The sequence below is a fragment of the Onychostruthus taczanowskii genome, unplaced genomic scaffold, assembly GCF_017590055.1.
Source record: "Onychostruthus taczanowskii isolate IOZ18803 unplaced genomic scaffold, ASM1759005v1 scaffold6, whole genome shotgun sequence".
In the NCBI taxonomy this organism is placed as follows: Eukaryota; Metazoa; Chordata; class Aves; order Passeriformes; family Passeridae; genus Onychostruthus; species Onychostruthus taczanowskii.
The window spans coordinates 4,627,515-4,650,072 of NW_024503679.1; the positions used below are offsets into that span (position 1 = coordinate 4,627,515).

Consider the following 22,558-nt stretch of genomic DNA (forward strand, 5'->3'; position numbering starts at 1 on the left):
ATACAAGCCTTTCCTCATACAGAAAGCCCATCATGCTTGCTCACTACACAGAGTAGTTGCATAGCTGTTTTCCAGCTGGCCCCATTTCTGTCCTAATTAACTCAATAACCAGAAATGCCTTATATAACAGCACAAAGCTACCAAAAAATGCTAATCACATTTTTATCTTACTAAAAATAGGACACTTTCACAGAGGATGTCTGCTCAACTTCCCATTATATCTGCAATGTAAACAAAATGCTCAAAAACCTTTCCATCAATATATATTTCCACTGGAAAAACCCCCACAGTATTCACACACACTAAGCCAGAATTGCTTTTCAGCTCCCTGCAAGTGTTGGTCCTGGAGTACAGGAATGAACAGCAGGACACAAGCTTTAAAGCAGACTTCTTTCAGTTACAACTCATGTCAGTATTCTAATCTAAAATTACTGGTGCAGAACAAATAGCTTTTTTCATTCATGACATGAAAGTAAATCCTTTCATTAATTAGAAGTGCTTTTCAGGTAGTATAAAAATTAATCCATTGGACTTTTCCACATATGTGTGGAAGGAGAGTTGTTATTGATCCTACATCATTTTAGTTACATAGAAATCCACCCTCTGAAAATGGTAAGAAACCACTAACTTGGAAACCAGTATGTTCACACAATAGTTTCTCAAACTGGATTTTCATATAAATGTATGCATATCCCCATTATTATTTACAAATCATATTCTTCAATATGGTTACACATGCATGTCAAATATAACTTTTTTAGGCCTGATTAATTTCTATTCCCACAAATATGCATTAAGATAACGAAGGCTGTGCAGTAATTCTTGCTTTAGAGTAATATATGCTCAGCCCTAGCACTGCAGAAGTAAAACTTTAGCATTACAGATTTTACTTCTTGTATTTAAACATCACAGACATTATTTCCTACTGCAACGAGTAACAAGCAATAATCTAGACTTTAGTACTCTGGTTCTGTTGAAGCATAAATCCCATCCTGCCCTAACATGAACATTCACACTTTTTTTTTTTAACCTGTCCTTGTATTTTCAGCCAATGTTGAAGCAGAAATCCCATCCTGCCCTAATATGAACATTCACACTTTTTTTTTTAACCTGTCCTTGTATTTTCAGCCACATTTTCTTAGAGGAATGATCAGCACAGCCTGAGATATGGTTTCACTTATTAAAACGTATCTGTCACTAGATAAAACACATGGTTGCACAGATTAACACCATGCTGTGCTCTATCTACTTCCCCATGCTCTCTGAAAAGCTGAACTAAAACAGAATGCACAACTACTTTCACTTGGCAAATTTAACACAAGAGGAAGCCCAAAAAAACCCTGCCAATTAACAAAAAAACCACAACAAACAAACAAACCAGGAAAAACACCCAAAACAAAACAAACCAAACAAAAACACTCCCTAAAGTCTTCCTCCAAGCACTCAAGGATGCAGATACTGTGATAAGACATACTAGAAAAAATAACTGTGTAAATCAACCGCCTTGCATTGAGTTTATCTGGGTAAAACATTTAGTATAAATACAATATTTTTCTCTCATTATCTCAGTACTAAAGCTACCTTCAATTGACTCATGTTTCAGTTCTTATAACAATGGACTTTTTTCTTCCTATTTTTCTAAATTTTCAAGAGCAGTTAAATGTCAATTGACTCATGTTTCAGTTCTTTTTTCTTCCTATTTTTCTAAATTTTCAAGAGCAGTTAAATATTAGCATATATTTCTACATTCTGAAAATAGAATTATTACCACAATCAGTTCAAAGCTAAATTTAACACAATTCAACAGCTAAAACAATAAAAATGGATCAACTCAGCAGCATGTGACTAATCAGACTGAGTAACCTTCCACTATGTGCTTTAGAAGCCATTAACTTTTACATTCAAGATTTTAGATTTGCTATAATTCTACTCTAAGATCTGAATGCACTTCTCCCATCAAGAATTTATGTTGCAATGTTCACACTACTTGCAGTAATTCTATCTGTAGTATTGACCTCAAAAACTGCTCCAAAGAACTTAAACAAAAGCCTATTATACATGATGAAAGGTAACTAATACAAAATGCCTCAGGAATTTAGTTTTACCTGAAGGAACAGCTGTGCTATTCTGGTGGTTTTCACCAGGTGACACAAACAAGTCCTCCTCCCCTTCAGTAGATGAACTGGAAGAAGATTCAGTACTGAGATCATTCTCACTGGAGCTGCTAGAACTGGGGAGTAAAGCATATTTTCTTCGAGCTAACACTTCCCGCTTTTTCCTCTGCATTAAAATTCGTTCTTTTTGGTTCTGTGTCCGCTGTGATGAACTTGTTTTCACAGCTCTCTTCCTATATGGAAGTCTTCTTAAAGAACTGTTGTGAAAACAGGGCCTTTTCATCAGTAACCCAGGTACAGAGTCTGCCTCAGTCCGAGGCCACTTTTGTGACCTTGCACTGTGAGTTCTACTTGGAGCATTCAACACTGCCTGAGGGTGTCTCACAGGAGCATCTTTTTCTTCATCAGATGTTACTGTGTCAGAGTCTCCAAAATGCAAGCTAGATGAAGGTGATGAGATACAGTCACTAAAAGAAGAATCATTGTCTTCACTCTGTGTTTCTAGATGCTGTCTCAATCCTAAGATTCCTTTATTTTCTTTATCAGGACAGTTTTGAGTGTATGAAGGACCAGCCTGCTGGCTCTTGCGTTTTTTTCGCACCACAATACCTTTTTCTTGGTCTGTATGGTTGCCATTCATGTCCTTTTGCTTTTGAGAATCACCACACAAGTGAGAGAACTCATTCCCTACTTTACTGGCAATCATCTCAACTTCTGCAGTGAAGCTTTTGGCTGCCCCAATAGGCTCAGGGTTCAAGAGGATCCCCTTCAGACTCTCCTGTCTCTTTGGTGCCTCAGAAGGAACTTCACTCTTCATATCCGCTTTTAGAGTATAAACTATATTACATTCAGGAGTCCATTTAGACATGGAAAGATTTAAGAAAGGCCTAGAAAACAAAAAAGATAAGCATCAAGAAAAGAAGCATTAGATTTTTTCAAAAGCAAAGCTAAAATAAGAGAAAACCCATTTACTGCTAGAGCTAACCCCCCAGTGGGAATGGCAGAACAACAGTAACTAAAATACAACTGTTTCAAAATAATAAAAATACTCCTTTGACAATGTAATTTTTCATTAAGACAGAACTCTCATAATTTGCATTGAAGGGAAGTTCTTATGGTCAGTGAAAACATCATCACTTTCACAGAGCAAATACTGGTCTATGCCACCTGCAAAACCGATGATGTTTGCTTTACTGATATTTAAGCGTGGCAGTTACAGGCTACTGCTTATAGAAATTACCTGAGTTTTGGCTAAGTAGCTCCCATAGCCACCAACTAAAATGTATGCTTATTAAATAAGGCCTGTATCTTCCTTCCCCTGCAGCAGAACACATGGACAGTAAACACTTCAACACAATACACGGGGTTGTATGTGTCAGTTGAGCTATGAAAATCAGTTACTTAGACTTCATTGTTCTTTTCTGACATGAAAAGGAACGAAACACGACAGATTTTGGGGTAAAGTAATAAAAATCCATTTATTACCTTGAGTCTCTTTTAAAAAACACCACACATTAGCAGTACAGTGTAAAAAGCTATTTTCAGTCCATGTACTTTTGACTCTTACCCTATGACAAACTGAGCACATCATAGCATATGTTCCCTTAGCAGGTGCTATTGGGCAGTTTCCCCTCCCTGCAAAAATATAAAGCTGCCAATGTATAACATTAGCCCCAAAGAAATACTTTTGTACTGGAAGACACAGACAACAGTAACCTTAGTAAGGGATCTATGTTCAATCTGCTTCATCTGCCATCTCTGCCTTTGGTTTAAATTCCCAAAAGGGAATGATGAAACAATTTGGTTCCCACTGTGGTAACTACTGGAACTCTTTACTGTAACTAATATCAGGGGGTTTTATGCCTCAGCTGTGTAGGCTATAGTAGATACTTGACAGCTTGCAGCAAGTTGTGCTGAACCACCAAAAGGCTGCTGAAGAAAACATGTACAACAATGCCCAAAGTGGAATAAGGCTGCCTAAGCAGCACAGCTGGGAATATGCATGAAGCCACAAAAAACACCTGAGCTATTCTAGAAACAGCAGCAACAGCCACCCAGAGCACCCTGACAGGCTGGTCTGCATGAACCTCACAAAGTTCAACAAAGCTAAGCGCAAGGTCCAACACCTGGGCTGGGGCAATCCCAAGCACAAATACAGGCTGGGCAGAGAGAGTGAGAGCAGCTCTGGGAAGAATTTCAGAGTGTGTTACTGGATGAGAAGTATTACATGATCTGACACTCTGTTTGCAGCATGGAATGTCAATCATATCCTGGGCTGGCTCAAAAAAAGTGTGGACAGCAGGTCAAGGGAGGGGATTGTTCCTCTGTTCCACCTGGACTAACATGTCCAGCTCTGCAGCTCCCAGCATAAGGACATGGAGCTGCTGGAGCAAGACCACAGGAGGGCCATGAAGATGCTCCCAGGGGTGGAGCATCTCTCCTATGAAGACAGACTGGGAGAACTGGGGCTGTTCAGTCTGGAGAAGAAAAGGCTCCAAGGAGACATTACAGCACCTTCCAGTACCTAAAAAGGCTCCAAGAGAGCTCAAGAGGGACTTCTGACAAAGGCATGCAATGACAAGAAAAGGGGGAATGGCTTCAAACCAAAAGAGGGCAGGTTTAGATTAGAGATGAGGAAGAAATTCCTGTGAGACACTGGAACAGGTTGCCCAGAGAAGTTGTGCATGCCTCCTGGAAGAGCTCATGGAAAAGCTGGGCTTTAAGCAATGTGGTCTTGTGGAAGGTGTCCTTGTCCATGGCAGGAACCTTGGCAGTAGATGACTTTTAAGGCTCCTTCCAACCCACACCAGTCTATGATGACTGTAAGATCTGTGGCAGGTTAAGCAGCCCTGCCTACTCAGGTCTGTAATTCTCTGCCTGAATCTCCAAACTCTTCAAAATGCTAATGCATCCTTACATGCAGTGCTAATATTTAACACTCACTTATTTCCTCATGGAACGTATCAATACAAGACTGAGACTACAAAACAGATTTAAGTAACAATTTTTTAGACTGTTTCACAAACTGATGCTTTCAGGAGCAGCTGTGAGCTAGCTATTCCTAACATACCCTAAAGAGTTACTTATTTCAGTGTGCAATGGGTATGCACTGATGCATCATCCCAGGCAGGCTGTGCTCTCTCCATAGCCATAAGCAACTACTACACCCCATGTGATGTTATCTGGGATAAAAACTTTGCAAAAGGCATCTATACTGCACAACTAACACCTACAGAAGCTGTAAGTTGACAGGATCTTTCTGGACATCAAGAACCTTTTGGATCCTAGAACCCCAGCTGGAAAGCCCCATTTGAATGTTCTCACTGGAAATCCTACAAACATTTATAACTAATGTTAAATATGAGGCATATATCTTCTGACATGAAAGTGTTGCTGTTCTCTATAGTAATTACAGCAGATAGGCATGGCTCACATGCAAGTCAAAAGCTATATTCATGCAAGTTGGAATAAACCTCCTCTTGCCACTACAGACAAGGGGCTCTTACTTCATCAAAGCACTACTTTTATAGCAGTAAGTTTTAGTGGAATTTACTATATAAGGCTACCTTTTTCTTTAGAGCTGAAAAACAAATAAGTAGAAAAAATTGGAAAAAATTAGGAGCACAAAAAGTCTACCTAGAAAACAAAGACTGCCAAAGCTGTGGAGTTCTGCTGTCTACCCTTCTCAGCTCCAGCTCTTCCTCAGTCCTCATGGTGCTCATCCATACCCTCACATACATACACCATCTTTCTTTGGAAAGATAAGGACCAAGACTTCCATTTTATCCAGTTCCTAGTAAGGACAGGAATCCAGCATTCAGACCTTCCACAAGCACACAGAACAAGCAGTACATCCTTTTTCTGATCCTCCCAAGGTCACCTTTTAGCTCTGCTATTTATGCACCACTGTTTTACAGAAATGTAACAGTCTAGTCAGTCCTCACCCCAGTCCAAAAGCAACCCAGACCCTCCCACAATAACCCTGTATTTCATCACAAGTTTTTTTAGAAAATCCACAAACTATTTGAATTTTTGGGGAAAAAGATTTTTTTATTCAGAAAGCTTATTGTCTTTGAACACAGTCATAACTTGCTAGCATATACTACATGTCCAGCCTATACATAATAGTTTCCTCTCCTTTTAATGTGGTAACTTCAGAATCAAAGTGAATTGACGCCTCAATTTTTTATAAGAAATTAAAATCTGAATATTTTCTCATTATGTGAGCACAACGAAGGGGTCATCTACAAAGGATTCTGTTCTACTCATTGGAGTGCAACTGAAGTGGAGGAATCCCCATCAGTATGAAAATTCTGCATGCTGAATGTGATTATCTCTGCATAAGCTCTGTTTACTTTAGTGCAGAAGCCACTGTGCTGAAATACAGATAGATATAGCTATTTAAGCTATACAGATTAAGAAATAATAGATATAGCTATTTAAGCTGTACAGATTAAGAAATACAGATAGATACAGCTATCTAAGTTACAACAAAAAATTAGTGCAATGACATTTATACTTTGAGAAACCTCAAACTACTGTAAGATGATGAAAACCTGAAATGATCACAGTGAAAACTAGTGCATCTGAAACATTATTTACTGGATTTGTTTTATTCCAACAGGCAGCCTACAAACACTAGCCAGCTAACACAGATTCAAACATTTTGTATATTTTTACTCTTAAACCATGGAAATTCAACCATGTAATCAAGAGCTCTCCATTTTGCTAATCGGTAGAACGGCTGAAGGACTGCTTACTCACAGGAGAGCAGCTGCCTTCAACTACAAACTCACACAACATCTTAAACAGGAGTGGTTCTGAAGTGAATGACAGCAATCAACAGTGACAAATAATCCATTCATTCACTATTCAGAAATGCTATTATGAAGTTCAAACAAAAAATGTGACCAAAAAAAGACAAAAGCTGGACTAGAGTTCAGTTCATTTTAAGTATCTTCAGTGGTTGGACATAAATGCCCATTTTTCTTCTGCACAGAAGATGAAATTTAAGAGGGACTACAGAAATCATATGCAAATAATTAAGTCATTAGAATGAGATCATCTGCTGCTAAAACATTTAGAAGTTCCTACAATATCTACTTCTAATTAAAAGTAGTCCTCAGAAGCTCTGCCAAAAAGCAGCAAGATGAAGTAAGTAAGGTCAATCAGCATTAGTGTTCCTCCTTCCTAATCAAAACATGCCTATTGACTTAGTCCCCCAGGTTTCCCCTCAAAGTTTTGATTTACTATCTTCTTTTAAGTCATTATGACTCAATGAAGAGCTGTTAAGACAGCTACCTGAAAACTATAGTTATTCTAAATTCCCCTCTCAGGTGTATGACTATTTAGAATTATGAAGTGCACATGACTTTTATCCATTCTTTTCACCACTTAAAACCATTCATATTAATCATTCCAAGACATACAGCCATGCAAGGAAATTCATGCAGACTGGGAAGTCCCTGGAAATAGTTAAGTCAAAAAACAAGGTTAAAGAAATCTTTACAGCAATTTTATGATCACATATAAAAGCAAAACACATCTGAGTTATAAGATGGAGCAAAGGATTTTGTCATTAATAATTAATTTCTTTATAAGCAATCAAGAAGTATGTAGCATCACAGCACTATAAAACAGTAAAATGCTTAACTACACAACATATGAGTCAGTTTTTTGGTATAAACTTCGTTGATGAATACATGCAACCTAATAGATCATTACCCTGAAACTGTATTTTCAGCCACATTCTGAAATACAGTCCTCCCTTCACCACCTAGCAAAAAAAATCTCCTTACATTTGCTGTGCCTTTATTTAGTTCTAACTTGTTTTTTTTGCATATGGTCACTGAAATCCCAACTAACTTTCAAAATTAATTCCCTTCCCTGATATGCAGCTTGTATCAGATTTTACTTTCAACATTATTTTTACTCTGACAAGCTAATACTCGTACTGTTAAATTCATGAGAAAACATTTCTTTCCTCTCATTAAAAAAGATGTATTCTTATTCTTTCAGCAAGGCTTTTCCACTATATATATATATCATGAAATAGGAAAATGAAAAAGGTTATAAAATTCATACAAGGCCTTCAGCACTGTTACTTTCCAGCCTTAAGTGCAGGGAGCCAAGCAAGACTGATTCCTGCATGGCCCTGACACACTGGAGGCTGACAGAAGGCTTAGGAGCCCCTTCAGAACTTGGGCCCCCAACTCAATCCCATGGAGATTGAACTTCAGTGCTATCATGCCCTGCTGCTCCAACAAAATAAGGAACTCACTGAGCAGATTACAAAAAAACACCACTCGTTCTCCTAAAAGATGCAGTTCTGTCTTATTCATTTCATTTCTATCAAGCAGGGACATAACGTATGCCTGTCCAATGTAGAGTAAGTGACAAGAAGAAAAACATCTAATATTCACTTCTACTATCAGGAAAACAAGTGCAATCAGATCCCAAAATTTTATTGCACTCTTCTTACTTTTGGTTGTTCTTCACTTTTTATCACTTCATTAGAAAAACAGTGGTCTTTTAAGGCTTGTTTTAACTACTAAATTTTAGCATCCTACGTATTGGTCTTCTAATATTTGACAGAAAACAAAGCAACAGATAAGTTAAAGATCCATGCATTTTATAAAACAGCAATAATCAGAAAGTAATCTGAAATTCCATAGTGTTTGCATTGATACTATGTATCTTTATTCACAGGACAATATGAAATACTATTGCAAACCATTCTCAATTTCCTTTCTGTGCTTTAATGCAGACATGGTGATGACTCCATTTTTAAATGACAAAATTACTTGAGACTTCTCTGAGCAGAATACTCACATTCTGCCCTACAGAAAGGTACAGTAATTCAGAACAACATACACAGTATGAGCTACTAACTGCATGTTCTGGAAACAAGTTCTTGCTTACAGGCTCCCAAAGCCAGCCCACTACATCCAGCCCAGACAGAAGGCTTTGCCTGTGCTTTGCAGAGCTGCTACAGATACATGAGCCACAGCAATGCAGGGAGGCTTATCCACTTCTTGCAGGCAATTCTAGGAACCATCACTGCCTTGGAAAGTCTACTCTTGAAGTGAAACAATGTTATTCCAAGTACAGTACTAGCCTTACTAACCTTCACAAAGCCATCTCAAAGTCAGACCCCAGTAACTGTACCATCAAGTACTGTAATGAACAGTATCCAACCTCTGGACCAGCAAAGGCTTCTTAATTTTATCACCCAAAAAAATTATTTTGGGACCTTCAAGGTTTGCTTCCTGATGCCTAAGTCAATTCAGGCTCATTATGCAATTATCTTGTAACAGAAATGCCAGGCCACCTATAGGACAGCTACAGAATGCCTCTGTTGTGCCATGCTGCCATTCACCTCTGAGACTGAAAAGCACTGTACTCCTAGGGAGAGACCACTGAAGTGTCTGTCTCACCTCTTCCAACAGAGCCCAGCCCACCACAGCTACAAACAGAAGAGCTCTTCAGGACTGATCTATGGCCTGGCTCCAGCTGCAACAGACAAAATGCACAGAGCATGCGCAGCTGGAAGCACCTCCTGTTAGATGGTGAGCTGAGAGCAATGCTGCAGAGCCCCCCCAGCACAGGTGAGCTGTGCTGCACACACCGAGCCCCCCAGCACAGGTGAGCTGTGCTGCACACACTGAGCCCCCCCAGCACAGGTGAGCTGTGCTGCACACACTGAGCCCCCCCAGCACAGGTGAGCTGTGCTGCAATACACTGAGTCAGTCCAAGGCCACAAAGGCACCCAAAGAAATGCCAGCCTGAATCAAGCATCACCATGCACACACTCAGCTGGACAAGGAATCTGCCTGGCTTTTCACGATGGATGCAAGCAGGTGTATTTGACAAAAACAGTGCTCACAAGCACATTTTCCAGTCTAGACATTTCTTTGCCATGTCCTAGGCTTAAATCAGTTAGCTACATTAACACTATGTAAATCATGGGTTTAAGATAGAAGCATTATGATTTGGCAATCAGGAATGTTTTAGCTTCAGTGAACTCCAAGACAAACATAACAGCATTGAACTTCAGAATAAAAAGTTGTAGCTTTATAAAATGATGAGAAAATGCAATTTTTTACTGGAACTTAAGATCTTAACTAGAAATTTTGCTTCCCAAGACAGCTAGGAAAGTTCTGAGATACACAGCCATTAAAAATTATTTTAAAAATTGTTTCTTAGTCCCCGTGGCATTTTCGACCTTTGAGGTATGTGTAATTCTTCTTGATGTAGTGTCAATTTGCAAACACTTCTCAATAAAGCTTTGAGGAGCAAAGTTAAACATGATCTTTGCCACAGCTGCTAGTAAGAACCTTTCAAGTGGGACTTGTGAAATGAACCATTAGGACAGTTTTATGCTGTTCTTCAGGAAACCTGTAAGTAGTAGAGGATTTTACAGATGCTCAACTGAGCTGCTCTGCCAGTTTCAGGGGAAAGGACACTGCAGCAGACTTCTCCACTCTGCACCCAGCAGAGACAAAAGTAAACATTTTACCTAACAGCAGTCAAATATTAGGACTAAACTGTACTGGGAAAAAAAAAAATGACAGAAGCAAATAGCCCTTACTGGCCTCTTGTAGTAAAGCCATGAACCAGCCCTCTCAGATTTCACTTGGTAAACACTTAGTAAGGAAGACATGATTTTAATTTAGGGCAATTCCTTTTCCAAATAGCATAGACTACATAAAACAACAAAATAATCCTGTTTTACCACCAGATCTGTAGTGTTTTGGTTGTTTGCATGTCAGTAAGGTTGAAAAGAGATTTATAAACATGCATATTGAGTAACATTGTATGGGATACATGTACAATGTAACAAAAGGTAATTACTCAAAGTTGTGGTCTCCTAAGTTTTGTCAATGTAGCTGCTCCCAAAATTTACAGCACTCCTGCAAGAAACACAAAATGTATACACAACTCAAGTCTTTTAACTAGTGAATTTCCTTCAAGGTTAAGTACAGATTGGTGGGTTTTTTTGTGGGCTCAGCTCAGGCCTAGAAGAGAACCCTAATGGGGCAGAAGGAAAGGAAGAAAGGAAAACGTTTCTTTCACCAGCCCAAACTTTTGCTGACAACTCACTTAAAGGAGATTGCACATCAGGAAAGCCATGAGGAACCCTTTACACAACATCTGCCTATGGCAAATCCATCTCTCTGTACTATCCCCATGATTTACCTGTGAATTAAATCATCCTGTTCCCCATCACTGCCCCCTCAATTTTTCCCTATTTATTCAACTGCTTTACATGCAAGCCTCTATAATACATCAGCCACGGAGGAGGAAACTATCACTTCTATCTTCTCAAAAGAAGGTCCTCACCATCAGAGGAAATAGAAACAATCAAAATGAAAGATTGTACACCTTGGAAAAAGAAGGCAGGAACTGCTGTCAGCTAAATGCTACTGCAACACAGCCACCTCCAGTGAAAATCAACTGCTGTAACTGATCTGGTTATGTAGGTCAACAAAGTTACTAATTCAAATATAAACTGGCGTCACAGTCCTGCTAAGATACACTCTTAATACACTTTTACAAAAGCTATTGCTTCATAAAAGACATATTTCTGAAAGGTCAGAATGCTCTCCTCCATATTTTGAAAGGACATGCAAAATATTCATGAGTGCTGCGAGCTGTTGTTCACCCTCAAGCTCCCAATACCAGACACAATCTCATCTGTAGCTGCCAGGGCTCCAGCCATCAATACAAACCACCAGATTTTTAAAAATGCTAGACTTCAAGAGTTTTAAAACAGGAAGCTTAGTGCCTTGTACACTATTATTTAACTAAGTGAACCATAAAATGTTCCTACAGCCTTTCCCACCTTATGAATTCCATAGGTGATTCTATACCGTGGATGAGTGCACAAGACAGGTGCCCAGATGTTCACTCTATCAAATACACCAAGATCACTTCTTGCCCTATCAATCCTTGCACCTCAGCAAGGATCATCCTGTCTAACAGGGTTTGCTTCTGTTCCCTCCCTGCCCCAAGACAGTCCCTTTATCCACAAAAAGTGCAAAAACACTTAAATTACTTAAATTGTTCTGACAGCAAGAACTATGGATATGTGAACAACAAGAAGATGCAATTTCTGGTTTTAAGACTGGCAAAGCACAGTAACTATTTTAATATTAGTTTTCCTGGAAAAGCTTTCTACTAAGTATCCAGCATTAATATGCCTTTGGAATTTTCTACAAGTTACAACAAAGACAAGGTAAGACCTTATACTACACCTGAAAACCTAGCTTTCCTTTAATAGTTTATAATACAGATACTATGACAAACCCAGGTCTACACAACGAGCAGTCAATTCTTTTCTTTTTGTTCAAACCTTTGTTTCTGAAATAACTTTATTAGAATCAAATTATTCTAATTTCAGCAAACTCTTACCTCCTGCATTATGTCCTCTTCTGGAGAAGTACTTGGGTATCAGGAATTAAGGGTCTCATTTAATCAGCTAAAGCAACCAGGCCTTGCTTATGATTTAATAAAATCATTTCAAGCCATGGAAGAGCTGATTCAAACAACATGAAAATCCCACGAATGCATGCTCAGCCCTAATCACAGAAACACAGACACTTTAAAAAGTACAAACCCTTAGCACCTGCCCACTGCAACAGCGACAAGCCCACGTACCTCTGAAGATCCTGGCCTACATTTCTGAATGAACGTTACTTCCTCGTTCATCAGGCAAAAACCACCTGAAAACGGTGATTTTTTTTTTTTTTAACACGGGTTAAGAGAACACTAACTTCGCAAACAAAACAAATGACGTCATAACAAACCCTATTACGCACAGAAATAGAAACTCATTTCCCTAAGGGGAAAATTTGTGACAAATTTGTGCCAAAACCCCAGAGAGTGCTGCGGCTGCCCGCAGCGAAGACACCGCTTTGTGCGTCAACGAGGCGCTGAATAAAAAAGGACAAACACATTCTGCGTGAAGTTCCCACCCGCCGCACAGCCCCGCCGGCCGGCGCTGCCGTCAGGCGCAGGGCGGGGAAGCGGGGGAGCCCCCGCCCGGCCCGGCCCCGCCCGCGGGGTCCCCGCCGCCCCCCGTACCTGAGACAGCGAGGCCGCGGGGGAAGGGGCGGGTGCCGCCGGCGCCCTGCGCAGGGCCGAGGGGTGGAAGCGGCCCCGGTGGGCGCCGCAGCGACGCCGCGGCGCTGCCCGGTGCGGCTCGAGAGGCCGCAGCGTCCTGGCCGTGCCGGTGCAGCCGCTGCCCCCGCTCCGGTCCCGGTGCGGCCGCTGCGCCGGGCGGGCCCCGCTCTGTTGTGGCGCAGCCCCCGCCGCTCCCTGCCCAGCGCAGCGCGACACTCGGCGCTGCTTTACAGCCGCCCGCAAAGCGCAGCCGCGCCGGCGCGTGCCCCGCCTCCCACCGCGCCCCCTACCGGGCGGCGGCGCCGCCACAGCGCGGGCTGCGCAGGGGACGGGCCGGGGTCAGGGCGGGCTCCTGAGGGCACCGAACCCTCGCGATGGGCTCCTGAGGGGACGGGCCGGGGTCAGGGCGGGCTCCTGAGGGCACCGAACCCTCGCGATGGGCTCCTGAGGGGACGGGCCGGGGTCAGGGCGGGCTCCTGCGGGCACCGGGCTGCGCGGGATGGGCTCACCGGCACGGCCCTGGCTGCCTTCGCTGCTGCTGCTGCATTTAGGCGGTTGTGTGTAAATATTAAAGCGGTGGTGTCAGAGCATGGACCGGGCTCTGCTCGGCGGTGTCGAGGAATGGGGCACACGGCAATGGGCAGAAACATGCACAGGAAGTTCCACCCGACCTGGGAAAGAGCTTCACTGTGCAGAGCGAGCGCTGGATCAGGCTGCCCAGATATCCTACAGCTGGTGTCCTGTGCCGCGGCCTCTGGGATCACGCGGCTTGAGCAGGATGGTCGGGCCAGAGGAGGTGGTTCCCTCCAACCTGACCCTTTCTGTGATGTCCCTTCTAGGACTTGTCTAAAAGCCATTCGTCTTCTGCCCAGGGCTGTGGCTGCCCTTGACACCGCAGTATCTCACAGCTGCCTGTCCTGCAGCCAGTGACAGGTGCAGCTGTGAAGAAATGCCAACAGGTCCCAACTCTCCATCCCAGCTCTTTAGAAATAGGAATTTATTTGCCTTTACTGCACAGTGCAGTCAGTGACTCGGGATGAGGTGAGCCTTCCCCCTCTGCATTACTGATGTGCATACAAATGGTGAGGAGCCTGTCCCACACAGTGTGTCACACGCACAGCACGGCTTTGGGAAGGCTCTCACACAGCAGCAAGCCCCAGTGTTTGCTGACTTTGCAGCTGCCAGAGGCCGGGATATCTCTGCCAGAGACGACCTTTCATCAATGTCAGGGTACACATTCCAGCTCCGGACTGAAACACTGCATAGGCAAGGGTCCTCTACTGTCTGTGACCAACAGCTACATAAACCCAAGGCTTTGGAGCAGAAAGGTACAATCTGGTCTACAAATAGTTAAAGATCTTACTCAGAATACCCTGCACCAGAGAGTCATCAGTACACAGCAGTTCCTACCTGTTTTGGAGGAGCTAAACAACCTGCATGCATCATTACAAAAGGAAGGGTCACTGGGGAAAAATGTGTGTTGACACTATTAATTGCATGAGTTTCTGAACAGAATTTGCTTAAAGCAAAAGTGGATAAAACAACGTGGAAATTAGACTCTACTTCAATATACGTCCAAAAGTGTACAAAATGCAAAAAGTGCTATAGCACATAAATGAGACAGAATTTCCTTAAAGCAAAAGTGGATAAAACAACATTAAATTAGACTCTACTTCAATATACGTCCAAAAGTGTACAAAATGCAAAAAGTGCTACAGCACATAAATGATAAGAAAATAAAGACTTTTTCAGCTTTATGTGTGAAATGAGAACACTGGAAGAAGTGAGACCCGCATAGAATGAAGGTGGAAAAAAGGATCACAGGTTATTTCATGTGGTTCCACAAGCAAAACAACAATTCATTTCAGTTTGCAATAAAGACAATAACACAGGTTTTCCAGCATTAACTGTCTACCTTTCTCTACATATTTCTTGTGGTGGTGGGTAGTTTTCTTTTTTTTTAAGTCGTGTCACATCCAGCCAATTTCAGTAAACAAAGACACTGAGCCACAGATGAAATAACCAATGAAATTGGGGAGAACATGGAGACAGCAACAGACAGTGGGAGGAAGGTCATATCGTATCCAGTCACCAGTGGCTTGACTGCATAAGCAATTTTAATATTTTCCATTAAGCACTAGATCTAAAGTTGGAATACTTTATTAAAAATCAGCTGGGGAAAAAACAATCAAGACAATATATGGGAAGAAGTGAATGATGCTGAGGACTAATAGAAGCAAAGTGAAAAAACATCAAATACAAAGAATGTGCACTTGAATGTTAATGAGCAAATGTTTTGGGTATTTGTCAGGTAAAAGGCAGTGGGATGAGGACTTCAATTAGCAATGTAATTAAGTAAATGACCTTCAGTCAACAACACTTTGTAGACATGAAAAAGCAAATATGTCTGTATAATAATTTAGTCTAAATAATTTTTAGAGAGAGAAGTTTCAGTGCTATTGCAAAAATTATTCCTGATGTAGTCTTGCAACTACTTTATGCAGCTTTTTTTTAATATGTACCCAAGGAAGATGAACTCTGATCTTAGTGGGACACTTAAGAAAACACAGTATAGATAATATGAGAGGAAGCTAATAAAATCTGGCTGGATTGCATTAAGAAATGAGACAGAGGAGCACTGTGAATAAGCTGATCAGAGACAAATACCAATAGAAAACCACACCAACTAGTTAGGTATTTACCTATTTATGTAATAATTGGTTTGAACTCTTGTGTCAAAGGTGACAGAAAGGTAGTTCTTGGTAGAGAAAATGTAGAGTCACTCTCTGCTCACCAACTGAAAGACATACAAAAGATCATTTCAAAAACAAGTGGCCAAAGTTTTTAGTTTACAAATTAAAAAGCAAATGCAGTCAGTCTTGATTTTCTCCCAGTGAGAAGTCAGAGCGGCCAAATGATCTGTCAATGTTCTAACTCTGTATAATTCTCTAGCCCTTTCTGTACCACAAAGGCAGAATTTCGAGGATCTTTATTGGCTAAGATTTCCTAACACCTATTTCAATATGGACCACCAGCTGACGAGAATCTAGTAACTTGTGGGCCAGTCACCCTTAAACAAACTCTTGATAAAAATTAGTTTGTCCATTATTGACTGGTTATTACGTAATTTTTAAAGAAAGGTGATGTAGAAAATACTTCAGTGCCCAGAATTATTCACTATTTTTAAAAACCAACCTTTTATCTATGCCCTTTCATGTAAGTTTTTTCTGCCTTTATCTTAGTATCTTGCAGAGACAGACAGTTGTCTTGAAATTAGATTGTTATTTCCTTGGAACAAACCAAAACATTCTCCTTCTCACACTTCTTCTCACAAAAACCAAAAGATTAAATGGAATAATTCTAAATCACTAATGCAAATTTCAGAATGGCTTTCAGGTTATGGTATCATCAGTTCATACTGAACTCTTCAACTTCTAACTACAGCTGAACAAAACTATTTATATGCACACCCCAGGGCCTGGCAGAACTAGACATGGAGAAGAAATGATCTTATCCAAGATCAAAACATGCCAGCCAGCAGCAGATTGCACTTTACATTTTTGGCAAAAAGACAAAAAAAAAGTAACCCCCTTATCCTGAGGTACCTGCAGCAGGTTTTTTTTTGGACACAGCCCTGTGCAGGGCTTTTGTCTTGGACACAGCTCAGTGCAGGGCTGCTGGAGCAGTTTGCTGGCCCACAATGAAAGCAAGGCACAGCTCTTTCCAGGGGTGAGCAGCAGCTTCTGGAACAACCCCACGGGCACGGGGCCAAGGGCTGAGCTGCACACTCACAGAGGGCTGGCCCTGCTCTGGGCCCTGCTGGCTGGGCCTGACAGTGGCCGGGACAGGACGGAAGGTGCCTGCCTCTAAAACTGCCTGTAGGCAGGAGGGTGGATGTGTCACTGCTGGGGGGAGTGGCACTTACAGCCAGGAGTGTGGGTCTGTCACATGCACACTGCTGGGGGGAGTGGCACTTACAGCCCGGAGTGTGGGTCTGTCACATGCACACTGCTGGGGGGAGTGGCACTTACAGCCCGGAGTGTGGGTCTGTCACATGCACACTGCTGGGGGGAGTGGCACTTACAGCCCGGAGTGTGGGTCTGTCACATGCACACTGCTGGGGGGAGTGGCACTTACAGCCCGGAGTGTGGGTCTGTCACATGCACACTGCTGGGGGGAGTGGCACTTACAGCCCGGAGTGTGGGTCTGTCACATGCACACTGCTGGGGGGAGTGGCACTTACAGCCCGGAGTGTGGGTCTGTCACATGCACACTGCTGGGGGGAGTGGCACTTACAGCCCGGAGTGTGGGTCTGTCACATGCACACTGCTGGGGGGAGTGGCACTTACAGCCCGGAGTGTGGGTCTGTCACATGCACACTGCTGGGGGGAGTGGCACTTACAGCCCGGAGTGTGGGTCTGTCACATGCACACTGCTGGGGGGAGTGGCACTTACAGCCCGGAGTGTGGGTCTGTCACATGCACACTGCTGGGGGGAGTGGCACTTACAGCCAGGCGTGTGGGTCTGTCACACACACACTGCTGGGGGGTGTGTCACTTACAGGCAGGGTACCCATCGGGCCATCCTTGACATTTACATCAGATGTGCTTCTGTAGACTTAACACGGACCATACTCAAGCATATATTTAAATATTTGCATGAGTTAAGTCAACTTACAATTACTAGTAGTATTAATGAAATGTAACGCCCCTTGTAGTATGTGAGGATGATACAGAAAACCAGATAATACTGAAACATTTCTGTGTTAGATCACAAAAACTGTGGGATTGATACTTGGATGATAAACAGTCACAGCTCCAGTCAGCCCAGATGATGATCTTAACAGTGAAAATTGGAGAAATAGGGAAAAGATTAAAAATCCTGAAAGAATATTATGAAAAACTGCTACTAGGAAACAAGAAAAGAATGATCATTTGCAGAATCAAAAATAAAACTTGATGGTTGTCTGTGCTATATATTTTCTGATTGAATTTTTTGAATGCAATTGATCAAAGCATTTTCAAAAGCTCTGGAAAATAACATGCAGCACTCAGGTAATTACATTTTTAAGATACATGGGAAAACAAAATACCCTGCATTACAGTATAATGTTAATATTGAAATGACCCACCATTCACTCATTTGATTTCATGTTGTACAGCCTGATAAGGCTCTGTAAGGTTAGAAACAGCACTTTCACAACACATGACTTCAGAAATTATGAAAATCCTCACTAAGGTCCCACAGCATCTTTCTGAGATTACCTGATAGCTTAAGTATTTAAGTTGCCATATAATTAAGAAGGTGTGGTGTATGTAATTACTTGGAAATAGCTAGTTTGTTGATAGTATTTTTAATAGTTCTTTTTCTTATTCAAAAACAAGTATGTCACCAAGCTCTTAGCAGAAAGATCACGAGATATTCCTATTTATTCTTTCAGTGCTTGTTCAATAATGGGGCCAAATATATTTCTGTCTTTTAATGATGCATCAGTGGCTATTTTTAGAGCAATTAGGTTTAAAACAAACAAAAGCATCCTGCATTTAATGATCTGACTTTGCAGTAAGAAATTCAATAGCCATTTCCTAGCATGTATGTATGGTTTCAGTGGTAAAATATAAGGTATTTGTGTTTGATTTACAATTGGATTTGTGTTCTTTTCCTTGCTGTTCTCTAGAAGAATTATAATGAGAGCAATTGAGAGATCAGAATTTCATTTTTACCACCTCGTCTGACTGCTCATCATGCAGCACATCAATAATACATCAAAAAGAAAACTATACATTCAGAGTGGAAAAAGCTATTTTTTATAGCAGTGATACATATTAAATTATCAGTGATTTTTATCTCAAAGTGTATCTATTGTCAGGCATTCACTGAAATGTCCCAAATAGTTACTCTTGCTCTGTCTGCAGTCCAGAGAAATAGTGCAGTTTAAAATTATAGCAACCAGTCAATGTAACACGAGAACTGGGACAAGACTCAGTGGCTTTCAAAGCAAAAAGGATTTTTCCTGCTCTTTCAGTTAGTCCAGTATCAGCCTAGCCTCACTCTTTTAAAAAGGGTTAGACTGAAAAAGGAACTGAGTCACTGCATCATATATTCCTGTAATAACTAGCTTTCATGTAGTCAGCTCCCCCCCCAAAGTAGATCCAAAAATCTGTACTGGAAACTTGGATTTCGGAAGCAAACAAAGAAAAGTTTGTTAGAGCTGTTGTTAACTAAAGTTAAGAGTAAAAACACAGACTGCAAAAGTCAGTTTTTAAAGAAGCAATATGTTAAGCAGAGAAGTACAGAGATCTTTGCAATAAAAGAGAAGTATGTTTCAAGTGAGATGTATTTGGAGGTGACCTTCCAGCACCCCAAACCCCTCCCTTTTTCCTGAACCAACATCTCTTTTTCTTAGAAGGGGATATGGACAAATGGCTGGCTGTGTGAAGAGAAGGAAACTGGGACAGCCTGTTGATTCTAGCTGAATGCTCTAACCAGGCTTCCTTACAAAAAAGAGGCAAGAACCACTTCTCTATGTTTAAAAACACTGAATACCCCTTTATTTTCACAGAGTCCATCACACTAAAATTGCAGTTTTAATTAATTTAAAAATTCAGGTACCAACTGCATGAAGCCATTAAAGAAATGAGCTGGGGTTTGCTCCTGCATTGTGCTTCAGTGTCAGGCTGGGAATGGACTGGGCAGAGAAGCTGGAACTGGGATCATCTACACAGAAAACCCCACCAAGGAATAAAGCCCAGGGGAAAATGTGACAAATCTAAGGATATTCACAGCTTCCAGCTGTCTCACATACAAAGTAGACAAAAACCTATTTACAGTAGCACAGGTCTGTACTTGTTTAAATAATAATCTATGGGCCAAACATTTCTCCTCTTTGGAAGTCTTATTACTGTTTCCTAATCAAACCTTTCCACAAATTTCAGAACCTAATGGTAGAAAACAACATTTATTTTGAAAACTAGCAGATGTTTCAAGAGACGAGTAAAAGACTGAGTGTTTTTCTTTAGGAAAAAACCCCAACATAACAATCAAACAGGAAATTAGAATCCAGTCTTGAATAAAATTCCCAGATGAATTAAAAAACATTTGTATATATCTGAAAAATAACAAATGATAAATGACAACCAATAGGATTTGCTCAAAACAGTCTATCAAACCAACCTAGTTTTTTATGTTGGTTCTACAAACATAAATAAATTGAAGATCTTCACTTCAGCAAGGCTCTTCTATTTCATTGACATTTTCATAAGAAAGATAGGGAGATTTGATCTGGACAGAAAATCCAGCAATTTGATGCAAAACTGGTTATACTTTGAGGATGACTATTAACAGTTTATATCAAATAATATCAAAATGGATAAATACTAAATTTCCATCAAACAAAATTCCTTGTACACTTCTATATTGTAATCTCTTTGCAAAAGGCTTAAACACCACACTTGGAGCTGGCCCCTGGCTGGGGGATGCTGCAAAGAGGAGAAGCAAGAGCAGAGTTTGAAATCATTGCAGCAGGGGGATGATGATTCCACAAACACGAGAACAAAGTTCTGCACTCAGCAAGAACTCAACTGCACAGAGAAGAGTAATTGTTGCAATGAACTTGCAGAAAAGAAACCAGTAGGCAGAGTGGATCACAAGCAGAACACAGCAAGTTCATGAGGCTGGAGAAGGCAATCCACTCTGCTGAGATCCATCATCAGAAGAGCTGCCACCAAGGTAACTTTGGGAAGCTGTGAAAAGATTGGGTGGGAGCTAGAGGGGTACAACAACAAAAAGCCTTGTGTTTCAGAACTGATTAAAAGAAAATCAATAACTGGTGCTTTTAATAAAAAACAACCCAAAAGAGAAAGATTGAACAAAAATATGGTAACAGTCTCAATTTGTGTAAAAGGGTGCTGCAAAAAGAAAGAGAACATTGTCCATATTCACTTGGAATAAATCAGCTAATCTGCAGCAAAAGGTATTTAATCCAGACATTCAAAAAAGGAGAGTTAAGGACTAGACTAGACTGCCTGAGGAATGAGTGGAATCTGTGTTTAAGGCTTTAAGAACAGGTTATGCAAACATCCTTCGAGGTTGTTTTCATAATAGTTTATTGTGCCTCGAGGCAGGAGGATGACTGAGAATCCAGGTAAGGTCACTTTTGGCTCTCTTGGTTGCTTTTTATTTGGGGAGGGGACGCGTTAAGTGTAAAGCTTTAACATCTACATGACCTCCACCAACAAGCACTGAGGTTTAAGTATGTCAAGAAACCCCTAAAAACCAGTGCAGGTGCTGTATTTGTTATCCCTCTCATCTTCTTTCCAGAAATGAGACACACTAAACTTGCCTTCACTAATATGGAACCCACACAGTGAGTTTTGGGTGTATTTCCACAACAGTTTACCACAGCAAACCTGACAGCCCTGATTAAAATTTTGCTACAGTGCTGAATTCAAGGTTATGTCAAAATAAAAGAGGTCTTTTTCCATACACTCACAAAAATGTTTCTGTAGTCTAAAGTAAAGCTAGGGTTCTTCTATTAACCTCAAAGTCAATCCTATTATATTTGATGCTAATACAAATGTTGTCACAAAAGACAGCGTAATCAAAAATATACAGTCTTATTTAAGATTGTTCTTTTTGTAAAAATCTTGGTATCAACTGCAACAGCAGCATAACAGAATTAAGACATGCATGCAATTACCAGTCCAAAGTGTGCTTTAAGACTTCTGTGCATGTCTACTTTTAAATACATAGATTTTTACCCTCTGTCCATTGATTATTAATGTAAGTATTACTTCAGGTAATTTTGAAATGCACTTCCAAGTACAGTTTGAAAAGAAAAAAGAGAATGGTTTCAGGATTCAGAACTTAATTTGCATAAAAGGTTGTTTAACAAAGATTTGTTAAATAAAACAAACATTTTTTCATTTTTTATCTATATGCAATTTTTGAATGAAGAGACAGAATAAGAGGACTGTTGTGACTTCAATTTATAGGTACTTAAATTCTGCCTCATTTGAAGATTTAGTAGGAGTTTAACATCTGTTGTTGACAAAATAACTTCAAGCATTTCCTACAGAAAATGAATGAAAGGGAACTAAGAGGTAACATCTTCCATTACCTGATACAAGTACAGCCTAATAAATCATAAGAAGAGGCACTTTGGCAAAAATCAAAACATTAGTATTGCACTTCTGGAATACTTCCAGTTAGAAACTGTTACACAAACAGATCAATTGTTCCTTTCCTAAACTGTGACAAATCAGTGGCCAGAACACAGAATCACAGAAGTTGTTAGGTTGGAAAAGACCTCAGAGGTCATC

General features: G+C 40.8%; 1 protein-coding gene across 7 annotated transcripts in view; it reads right to left on the reverse strand.

Moving 5' to 3' along the window:
* Nucleotides 1-13,454, reverse strand: part of RNF111 (ring finger protein 111) — a 44,960-nt gene extending 31,506 nt beyond the window's left edge. For 6 of the 7 annotated variants that reach the window (XM_041418658.1, XM_041418656.1, XM_041418660.1 and 3 more), the window contains exons 1-3: nucleotides 13,200-13,335; nucleotides 12,774-12,838; nucleotides 2,106-3,001 (exon numbers count right to left, since the gene is read on the reverse strand). In XM_041418658.1, coding sequence (XP_041274592.1) covers nucleotides 2,106-2,982 — 877 coding nt within the window. In that variant the 5' untranslated portion in view covers nucleotides 2,983-3,001; nucleotides 12,774-12,838; nucleotides 13,200-13,335. Of the gene's footprint in view, nucleotides 1-2,105; nucleotides 3,002-12,773; nucleotides 12,839-13,199 lie in introns of all 7 variants that reach the window. The other variant, XM_041418661.1, reaches the window with a different exon arrangement.
* Between the last annotated feature and the right edge of the window lie 9,104 nt (nucleotides 13,455-22,558).